Source organism: Mirounga angustirostris, unplaced genomic scaffold (genome assembly GCF_029215605.1).
Source record: "Mirounga angustirostris isolate CCGP_5_RB_7025 unplaced genomic scaffold, mMirAng1.0.hap1 SCAF_13, whole genome shotgun sequence".
Taxonomy (NCBI): Eukaryota; Metazoa; Chordata; class Mammalia; order Carnivora; family Phocidae; genus Mirounga; species Mirounga angustirostris.
In genome coordinates, this window is record NW_026991721.1 from 9,044,904 (window position 1) to 9,055,659 (window position 10,756).

General features: G+C 43.9%; 1 protein-coding gene across 4 annotated transcripts; it reads right to left on the minus strand.

The window, feature by feature from the left end:
- Positions 1 to 691: 691 nt before the first annotated feature.
- Positions 692 to 9,859, minus strand: TTC9C (tetratricopeptide repeat domain 9C). Of its 4 annotated transcripts, none has more exons than XM_045893484.3 (4): positions 9,747 to 9,859; positions 9,194 to 9,485; positions 4,796 to 4,978; positions 692 to 2,628 (listed from the first exon to the last, which is right to left on the minus strand). In XM_045893484.3, the coding sequence occupies exons 2-4, from the start codon at positions 9,429 to 9,431 to the stop codon at positions 2,534 to 2,536; spliced, it is 516 nt and encodes a 171-aa protein (XP_045749440.1). In that variant the 5' UTR covers positions 9,432 to 9,485; positions 9,747 to 9,859; the 3' UTR covers positions 692 to 2,533. The 4 variants fall into 4 exon arrangements, with proteins under 4 accessions (XP_045749440.1, XP_045749441.1, XP_045749443.1 ...); XM_045893485.3 differs by lacking the exon at positions 9,747 to 9,859 and adding an exon at positions 9,545 to 9,740 and having other exon boundaries at positions 9,194 to 9,449; XM_045893487.3 differs by lacking the exon at positions 9,747 to 9,859 and having other exon boundaries at positions 9,351 to 9,740.
- Positions 9,860 to 10,756: the final 897 nt, after the last annotated feature.

Sequence of the window (10,756 nt, forward strand, 5' to 3'; positions counted from 1 at the left end):
CAGGTGCCCCGAAAATGTATATTTAAATAAAATATTGAAAATAATAGTATAGATAGTATGTGGTTTTAGCAAAATTGTAAAGGTAGTGGGTATGAGTTCGGAAGACACTGACTAGTCTTTTTTTTTTTTTTTAATTTTTTTTTAATTTATTTATTTGACAGAGAGAGAGATAGGAGAGCAGGAACACAAGCAGGGGGAGCGGGAGAGGGAGAAGCAGGCTTCCCGCAGAGCAGGGAGCCCGACGCGGGACTCGATCCCAGGACCCTGGGATCATAACCTGAGCCGAAGGCAGACGCCTAACGACTGAGCCACCCAGGCGCCCGACACTGACTAGTCTAAACTGTCCCTTATGTGCCCAAGTATGGACCTTCACATCCACAATACTTTCTCTTCAATCAAACCCTGAAATTCTGCATGGAATCCATTAAGGACTGGTAAAGTGAGCTGCTCCCCTCCCCCGTCCACGAACTTCTGAGTACAGAGATTTAGGTGCCCTCTGGCTGATTCCTTCAGGATGTGGGCTGGCTGGACCTCCTCTAGACCCATATCTGACTGCCTATCTTTGAAAAATTTCTTGTTCATTAACATCTCCATTAGAAGTTGGCCTTCAAAATAAAGACTGAAATGTAAGCCTGACTACTTTGTCTCTTAGCAGTGCTAATAAAGGGATTAGTGCAATAAATTTCTAAAATACGTTTTTAAATACCAGTTTTATTTTTTCCCTCATTGATGCAGAAGATAGCTTAGTGTGACATCAAGTCTTTGGAAGGAAAAAAAAAAAAAAAGAAAAAAGAAGATCAGAAAGCAAAACTTGCCCAAAGCAAACATGCAACCATGACATAATTTTGCCAACAACCTAGGCTTAGAAACTTATGCATCTTGGGAAAGGAGCAAAATATTCTATTTCTGTTAGTTCTGTCCTTTGACTTACAAGATTATTTGGTAGGAAACCTTGTTGTTGTAAGTCCTGTTATTTAAGTATATGGGGAGACACAAAGAGGAGGCTGGCTCTTTGGGGGACGGGCATTACTGATGAAGGCAGAGGAATTCATGCATACTTGGCAAGACTAAGGGTTTTGGGGTTGTTGTTGTTCTTTCTGAAATCTCTCCTTACATTGGCCAGTGACACATGCTTACTACCTCCACTCATAAAGGTCGAGACAGTGCTACATGATCTCATCTACTCTGTAGAACTCAAACATTGTGGACATTATTCACAAGTACACAGAATGACAAAGGAGCTCATGGTTGATGGAGCCTCCTATTGAGACATGACTGCATCAGATCTGCAGCCTGCACTGACGAAGCTTCTAGAAAGTTCCATGGGTGCTTCAGCACTAGGGAAGGAGAACCCTTCCTATTTCCCTCCTCTGTAAGGAACTGAGCTCTTGCAAAATATAAGGTGACAAGTGAAGAATATATTTATGTTTTTATCCTGCTCTTTCATGGTACTGTTTCAAGATGACGTGGCAATCTGTTTTTCCTATTTTTTTTTTTTAGAGAAATAAGCATACTATAGATATGCACCTATTAAAAATTAAAATGTTTACTTGGGTTTTTTGTTTTGTTTTTTGGTATGAGGGTTGAAGAATTATTAAATACTTAAATGCTTGACTCAAGGTTTTAAGAAAAAAGAGTTTAATGAAAAAATAAGTATATCATATGAATGCTTTGAGTATGAACAATAGCAAGGACTAGAAATTATCACCAGAAAAAATAGAAACCAGATACTTTTGTGGGAGGGACAAAGAATCTGAATGTACATGGAATATTAAGAATAAGGAATTGATTTAATCAAAGTGGTTAATTTCTTTTTTTTTTTTTAAAGATTTTATCCATTTATTTGACAGAGGGAGAGATAACGAGAGCAGGAACGCAAGCAAGGGGAGTGGGAGAGGGAGACACAGGCTTCCCGCGGAGCAGGGAGCCCGATGCGGGGCTCGATCTCAGGACCCTGGGATCATGACCTGAGCCGAAGGCAGACACCTAATAATGACTGAGCCACCCAGGCACCCCCAAAATGGTTAATTTCAAATCTTTCCTTTTTAAGTCATGTGGGTCCAATTTATAATTGTCTGTTTTCACACAATAATATATCTCCCAGTTTGTGGCCTCTGTGACTTTGGCTTTGGGCATCTGAGGAAACAGAAAAAACTCTTTTGTCATTCTTTCATCCTTTACTAGCCTTCTCCTCTGTATATGGATACATATAACATCTATCATTAAAATCTATCCCATAGAGAGGATTAATTGCATCTATAGCTGATTGTATTTCTCAAGGCAAATATCCCCAAAAATATCATGTATGGAAAGCTATACAAATACATAGATGGACAGACCAAAAAAAAAAAAACAAAAACAGAACACCAAAAGACACAGACTGCATAAGTGCCAAAGAGTTTGTGCAGGGCTAGAAACAAAACAGAAATCCACCTGGGTCAGAGGTATGGGGTTAATTTCTCTTGCTGAGGCTCAGGTTTCCCCTCCGGTCTTTAACTTTCAAGTTCAAGTGGAGGAGCATCTTTCTTCTTTGTTAACCAAACATGCCCAGGTACAGCTGTCTCTCTTTCTGATGGTAGCTACTGAGTTCTGACTGTGTTAGCTGGAGGTACCGCCGGACATTGGCATCTTAGAATAGGGCAAAGAAGGCAATTAGAGACAGTTAGAACATGATCACACCTTGAGGCAGGAAAGGATTGTTCACACAGTTCCTCCTTTTTTTTTTTTTTTTTTTATAATTTTTTCTACTTTTATAGAGTCAGATATTTCCTTTTTAGCCATGGCCAAAATTTATAAACAAGCCCCTTAAAATGTTCAAAGCAAACATATTGATTATAAATACTTAGGGAAAATACCAAGTTACTGTTACTGGCTTCTGCAAGCGAGCATTTTTACCCCCACTTTAGGGATGAGGTTATTTTACAAAAATAGGTCAGAGATAACCCCAAATGACATTCTGAATAAATGATATAAACCAGCACTATTATTTCAAATCAAGATTCCAGTCTTTCAAAGGACTTACTATAGAAAGTAGGTTTGAGGAGGACCAGATTTCTGAATCTGGAAAGAATCATTTGGGTTTACTTAGTATTATGCTGGAACAAAATTTTTTTTTTTTTGGAGGGGGGTGTGTGTGTGTGTAAGTATCAGAATAAATATATTCTCTGGGAGAATAAGTTTGTTCCGATCTACAAAGTATGCAGAGTATTTTTTACTCTCTAGAGCCCAGGAATCTTCCTCTGAAGAAACACACATAGGGGCGCCTGGGTGGCTCAGTTGTTAAGCGTCTGCCATCTCAGGGTCCTGGGATCGAGCCCCGCATCGGGCTCCCTGCTCCGCGGGAAGCCTGCTTCTCCCTCTCCCACTCCCCCTGCTTGTGTTCCCTCTCTCGCTGTGTCTCTCTCTCTCTCAAATAAATAAAATCTTAAAAAAAAAAAAGGAATTTTTTCCACCCTTCTTCGATGAGGCTTCTTCTCTACCTTTAGTTGTGGTTTGTTCTGCCAGTCTTCAGGTTGATTTCTGGGGTATTCAGGATGATTTGATAGGTATCTAGTTGGATTTGTGGGACAAGGGGAGCCTAGGGTCTCCCTACTCCACTGCCATCTCCCCCTCCACATACTTCTGTTTTTAAAAATCTTTCTAAGATCTGAATATATCATAACTATTCTTTGCAATAGTAAATCTCATTCATTAATACCACTGTGAATTTTTTAAAAATCTCTGTACAGGAAGAAAAATCTCTGTACAATCAGGGCTGGCTGGTTGTTAATTTGATAATGAAAAAGAGTTTCAAGAAATAAAAGAGTTTCAAGAAAACCTGTCACAACTATAGAGACTCTAAAGATACTATCCATGGCTGGCAGTTCATCTATGTACTTGAAGGTAAGAAACATGAACAAATGCCTCATGTTTTAGGTCTTTATTAATTCACACTGGCTTTCTCATTCATTTATTCTATTATTATTATATCTTATATTTAGATTTTATTTTTAGGTAATCTCTACACCCAACGTAGGGCTCGAACTTACAACCCCAAGATCAAGAGTCACACACTCTACCAACTGAGCCAGCCAGGCGCCCCACCCGCCCCATTCATTAGAGAGTTTTTGCTGCATTGTTATGTTTGGGGACCCTCTGCTTCTAGCATCTCATAGCTGCTCTAAGCCAGAATGCAAAATGGCGACAATTTTCAGTGCTGAACCACGAACACAGGAACGAGTCTATAATCCACTTCACAATATCCTTGCCTTGGAAACAAAGAACCAAGTCTCAAATTCTCTCTCAGTAGGCCTGCCCTTTTTCTAGGTCATACCTAGGCCTAGCTGAGCTAAAGGATAAAATGATAGCTCAAGCAAAGGCCAGACCCAGTGGGGGAGCTGCCAGAAATAAGGATCATCAAGTATATTCACTGGAATCTAGATACTATTTCAGTTACAGTCTCGGACCTGAAACTTGAAAAACAATGCTTTAAAATCTCTCTCGCTGGGGGGGATGGAGGGGAGATTATATATATGCCTGTTGAAACATAACTACTTCTGGAGGGTATACAATACTGCTTTCCTGTGGAGGCAAGAATACAAGGATAGAAGAAGGCCAGTTTATCAAATACCTCTTTATACTTTTTGAATTTTGAGCTCTGTGAATATATTATTGTCAATTCAAAAACATTCAATAAATTGAAAAAGTAAAATAAAATACTCCCTCTTCCCCACCCCCCATCCCACACCCCTGACAGAAAGCACCTCTGCAGGACAGTTTTGTTTGTTCTTACCACTTCCACCCCCTTCTCTCTCACCTTTTGGCTGCCTACTGACAGCAGCCAGGAGATGGTGCTGAGCCTGGTCGTAGTCCTGCAGATGGAAAAAGGCCACTCCAGCCCGATACAAGGCCTTGGCATTATCAGGTTGTCGTTCCAGGACTTTCTGACTGTATTCTTTCACTCGTTCGTAGTTCACTGGCTCCATCTGAAGGAGACAGGCTAATAGGCCAAATGAAAGGAAAGACAGAAGAGGGAGGAGGGGCTTATTACACTTAGTTCCACGGGCCAGTCGGAGGCAGCACCAGAGGACAATACCAACAGTATTCGCTCATCTAATGCATCTAAGTGTCTACCATGCGTCAGACATTCTTCTAGGCACCGGGGCTGCAACAGTGAACAGAAGCTTTAGTACCTTGTAAGTGACCCTAATAGCTACCGAATGCTTACTATGTGCCTAGTGCTGGGTTAAGTCCAGCTATAAAACTGATAGGAACACACATTAAAATGAATTTAAAATTCTTCACTGTTTCTCTTCTACACCAGGCTCTCCATCTTGAATCCCCATTTAACCACAATTATTGTACTGCAGTTTTAAAATAAAATATTTTATTTATTTGAAAGACAGAGAGAGGGGCGCCTGGGTGGCTCAGTTGGTTAAGCGTCTGCCTTGGGCTCAGGTCAAGATCCCGGGGTCCTGGGATCGAGCCCCACATTAGGCTCCTTGCTCTGCCAGGGGCCTGCTTCTCCCTCTCCCTCTGCCACTCCCCCTGCTTGTGCCCTCCTGCTCTCTATCAAAGAAAGACAGAGGGCGCCTGGGTGGCTCAGTTGGTTAAGCGACTGCCTTCGGCTCAGGTCATGATCTTGGAGTCCCGGGATCAAGTCCCGCATCGGGCTCCCTGTTTGGCAGGGAGTCTGCTTCTCCCTCTGACCCTCCTCCCTCTCATGCTCTCTGTCTCTCATTCTCTCTGTCTCAAATAAATAAATAAAATCTTTAAAAAAAAAAAAAAAAAGAAAGAGAGAGAGAGAGCGCACACGTACACGAGCAGGAGGATGGGCAGAGGGAGAGGGAGTCAAACATACTCTCCGCTGAGCAGGGCACCCAAGGGAGGGCTCAATCCCAGGACCCTGAGATCATGACCTGAGCCAAAGCCAGAGGCTTAACCAGCTGAGCCACCCAGGTGCCCCTGTACTGCAGCTTTATAAACAACAACGGTTGCCATCAATTATGTGAGAAAATAGCAAGCACTGTGGTTGACAAAACATTATCTCGTTTAGGGATGCCCAAGTGGCTCAGTGGGTTAAGCACCTGCCTTCAGCTCAGGTCATGATCCCAGGGTCCTGGGATTGAGCCCCTCGTTGGGCTCCCTGCTCAGCAGAGAGTCTGCTTCTCCCTCTGCCTGCCTTTCTCTATCCCTCTCACCCTAACAAATAAATAAAATCTTTAAAAAACAAAACAAAACATAATCTCGTTTAATCTTCTCATCCAGTCTATGAAATTGGTGTTACCCTCTCCATGTATTGGACAAAGAAATCAAGGCTCAGAGAGAAAAAGTAACTTGTCCAAGATCCCACAGCTTCTAGGTGGAATATGAAATTTGAACCAAGTGGGCGCCTGGGTGGCTCAGTTGGTTAAGCGACTGCCTTCGGCTCAGGTCATGATCCTGGAGTCTCGGGATCGAGTCCCGCATCGGGCTCCCTGCTCGGCAGGGAATCTGCTTCTCCCTCTGACCCTCCTCCCTCTCATGCTGTCTCTCATTCTCTCTGTCTCAAATAAATAAATAAAATTTTTTTTAAAAAAATAAGAAATTTGAACCAAGGACTCTCTAATTCCCAAACCATCATTCTTGATAATATATTACTTCACTACTAACTTGGATTATATAAGGGGACTTTGCAATACAAATCTGTTTAGGAGGCAATGTTCAGCCTTTCTATAATTAAGAAGGGAAATGTGCTCCCTATTTCATGACCGTAGGAATTAAACACAGTATTATTTAATCATGGTGCTGAGAAGGAGAATCAGGGCTTCTGAGGACATTAAAGGGCCCAGGCTTACATCTGCATCCCTTCTACAACATCCCCACCAAGTGGTCATATGGCTTATATTTAACTAATCCATCACTGTAGCTTCATTCATTATTTGACAACTGGTTATGCAGCACCGACCATATGTTAGGCAGAGCCAGGAGCAGCAGGGAAGAGGAACCAGATAGACATCCTTCTTTTCTTTTCTTTTTTTTAAGATTTTATTTATTCATGAGAGAGAGAGAGAGAGGCAGAGGGAGAAGCAGGCTCCCCGCTGAGCAGGGAGCCCGATGCGGAACTCGATCCCAGGATCCTGGGATCATGACCTGAGCCGAAGGCAGACGCTTAACCATCTGAGCCACCCAGGCGCCCCAGACAGACATCTTGATGAGTAAACACCACTTGCATCCTAGCCCCCAAGTAGGAGGAGTACACAATAAACAAATGAGTTTTTAGAAGTGTTTTGAGGAAAACAGAACTATGCTAGGAATACAGTGAATGAGGTCGGAGTGATGCTTGATTATACAAGGCCTCTCGAAGAAAGTAACTTTTGAACCAAGCTCTGAATGACCAGGGTCACTCAAGGGACGGGGCACTCCAGCCGAGAGAGAAGAAATCCTACAAAGCTAGAAAGTAGAAATAAATGTGCTTTGCAAATTCCGTGTATGGAGGAGCCAGACCATGTCAGGCCTACAGGTGAGCATCAGAGATGGGGTTTTTTCCTAAGTGTGATGAGATACCACTGGAGGATTTTCGGCAGTGACACGATCTCATTTCCTTATCTGCAAAATGGGAATAATCACAAGTAGCTGGCAGAATTTTTATGAAGATAAGACATATTGTAAATAAACGGGCCCATATGTTACAGGCATTCAATGAGTGAAAATGGTTAATTGAGTAAGTCTTTATGGAGCATCTCCCAAGCACCTCCAAGCAGAGGCTCTATGGATGGCTAAGCCATACTCTTTGCCATCAGGTCCACCTACAAAGTGAAGATATTGGCTGGTCACCCTCTTGTGGCACTCACTGTCCCCATTCTCTGCTTTATTCCTTTCCCCAGCACTTAACGTCATCTCATATATTATGTATGTTACCTTTGTTAATTGTCCATCTCCTTATTTGAATTTATGTTCCATGAGAGCAGCTCTTTTTATCTGTCTCATTATCCTCCCATGTCCTTAGTACCAAATAAATGTTGAATTGAATGACTTGAAACATTAGCTACTATAATTACTATTGTCGGTACTTGAGTCTAAGAGTAGTGCTGGACACACATGATAACAAAGCTAGATTTTCACCAAATCATAGGTGAAAACTATTGTAGTAAAAAAATCACTTTTAAATAACCATCACGAAATATAAAAACCAATCCTAATAATTTCCATGGCCTCAGCTGGGACCATTTAGAATGCTTTAACATATTTCAAAATAACTTCATTAGCTCTATGATTATTTGTCCGCCATAGAACAGACCTAAGAAGTCCACTTTCTTTTTGTAGGTTAATCTTAGTAACTCTGGCATTTGTCTCTTCATCCAAGGCCATATGGAGATGGATGACACTAGTTATCCAAGAGTTGATTTTTTTTTTTTTTTTTAAGATTCAGAGAGAGAGAGCGAGCACATAAGTAGGCAAAGGGAGAGGGAGAAGCAGGCTCCCCGCTGAGCAGAGAGAGCCCAACGCAGGGCTCGATCCCAGGATCCTGGGATCACAACTTGAGCCTAAGGCAGATGCCCAATCGACTGAGCCACCCAGATGACCCGCTGATTTTTTTTAAAGATATTATCTATTTATTTATTTGAGAGAATGAGTGACGGGAGGGACAGAGGGAGAAGCAGACTTCCAGCTGAGCAGGGAGTCGGGAATCCAGCTCAATCCCAGGCCCCTGGGATCAAGACCTGAGCTGAAGGCAGATGCTTAACAGACTGAGCCACCCAGGCGCCCCTAAGAGCTGACTTAAAGGAAGAAGGAAAACGAGGAAAAGTTGTCCAAAACATCTCATAATGACTGACACCACCAGCTAAAGCAAGTGCCTTCTTTCCTATATTAAAGAAACAATGCCATAAACGTAAGTTCAGTGTTTTCTCCAGAGCGTGCAAAATTCCCTAAATCTATCAGCATCACCTGGGAGTTTGTTAGAAACACAAATTGGTAGTTCTCCCCCTTCCACAACTCAGACCCACTAAATTGGAATCTCTTGAGGGTGGCGCTCAGTTAACAAACTCTCCAAGTGAAGTTTGAGAAGCACGGCCCTGTAGAAACTCATTTAGAGCCCTAGAGACTGGAAATACATTTCAATTCATGGCAGAATAATTACATGACAGAAGAGCACGCCCGTGTTTTTCCCAATGTTCACAGCTTTCCACGTGCCTGCCTTGAGATCCTACCCGCCCTTCAGCCCTGTTCTTACCAGCTAGATTGTTGTAGCAGTCTGTCTGGGTGGTGTGCAGTATGTTCTCCTGTTCAGGTGTAAGGGCCGGGCCCTGAGGTCCTAGATTAGGTATCGGGGAGGGCAGGCTTGGATCCAGACCCCGCAGCTGAAGCAGAGCTCGATGGTACCTACTTACAGCATCTCGGTACTTCCCTTCTCGGTAACGCTGGTTCCCTTTCTCCTTGTACAGCTGAGCCTCCTGCAGGCGCTTCTCCATAACTCGCCGCTCAGAGCTCTTGCGGAATTGGAGAGTGAAAGAGCAATTGAAGGTCTGGAGATAAGAGCAAAATAACTGATTTAGGTAGCCGATTTAAGAATGCACGAAATTACCCTTCTCCAGGACGCCCCCCAGAGAATAAGTTTTGCTTGTTTCTTCTACAGCCCCTTCCTCTCTTCTCTGCAGTATTTTTCAATCTCTAGAAATACAGGACTAATCAGGGAGAGGATGTGGGAATAGTAAAGCCAGAGATTAAGTGATTTCTTAAAGAGACTGCGGGGTGAACAGACCCTCCCTAAAAATCAAAGGCCGTACTAAGGAACTGTGGCAGGCGTGGGAATGCCGGCGGAATTTGCTTCCTCCTTTCTTTTGGACACACCTCCCTGACCCGGAAGTGGAAGGGAATAGGCGGGGACAACTGCTAAAAGAGGTCTACAGGGCTTGCCTCCACCCTTGCTCTTTATTTGCACGTATTCAACAAACATTTATGTCTGTGTCAGAAGCTGGGAACCAAGCTGAATGCGTTCCGTGCACCCAAAGCACAGGCATAAACTGACGCGGCAGCAGAGCAGCTCAGCTGCAAGTCCATCAAGCCCCACGGCCAACCGCTCGCCCTCTGCAAAAGCCCAAGCACGGAAGTCTCCTCCTCGGCTTCGGTTTATGGGCGGAAGCACCTAGAGCACCGACGCCAGAGTCCCGACAGTTTGGAGTCTAAAGGGTCGCGCGCATTGCGCCACGCCACCCAATCAAAGGCGGCCTCGAAAAAGTAATCCCGGGCCCTCTGCGGATCAACCCGGAAAAAAAAACTCCCGGCAGTTTCGCCAATTGGAAGAATCCGGACGATCAAGCATGACCAATCAGAATTGCAGATGTTGATTCAAGTTGGCCAATAAGAAAGCTAAAAGGCGAGGTCCCGCCGTCTGTTGCTGGGTAGAGAAGTTGAAGGATTGCAAGAAGAGGGCCAGGGAGTCCCTGTGTATTCCTTGGTTTGGGGAAGCCCTTTGTGTACTAAACAGAAGAACTGTTGCTAGTAGGCTTTCAAGTTGCAACAGCTTCCCTCCTGGCTTTTTTTTTCCTCTCAAGAAGCTGCTGCACATATAGGTAGTAGGGAAGAAAGACTAGCAAGCAAGCCCTAAAACGACAGCGCGATCGAAAGCCAGACGGGAGTAAGGGTGGTGACGGGGTGGGAGGGGCGTGTGGGAAGGGAGCTCCCGGCGGCTGCGCAGAGCCCGCGGTTGGAAGTACGGGAAGGCGGGCGCGCACACCCCTCCGTGCTACGAGGCACTTGAACCGTAGCCAGTCTTCCCCGTCTCCGGCTCCGGTGC

Excerpts from the sequence above, each read along its gene's own strand:
- TTC9C (XM_045893484.3), bottom strand. The coding sequence starts at position 9,431 with ATGGAGAAGCGCCTGCAGGAGGCTCAGCTGTACAAGGAGAAAGGGAAC. Across the intron at positions 4,979-9,193 it reads CTGCTACAACAATCTAGCTG|CCTGTCTCCTTCAGATGGAG; the intron begins GTAAGAACAGGG and ends TTGGCCTATTAG. Across the intron at positions 2,629-4,795 it reads TGTCAGTAGGCAGCCAAAAG|ATGCCAATGTCCGGCGGTAC; the intron begins GTGAGAGAGAAG and ends CCCTATTCTAAG.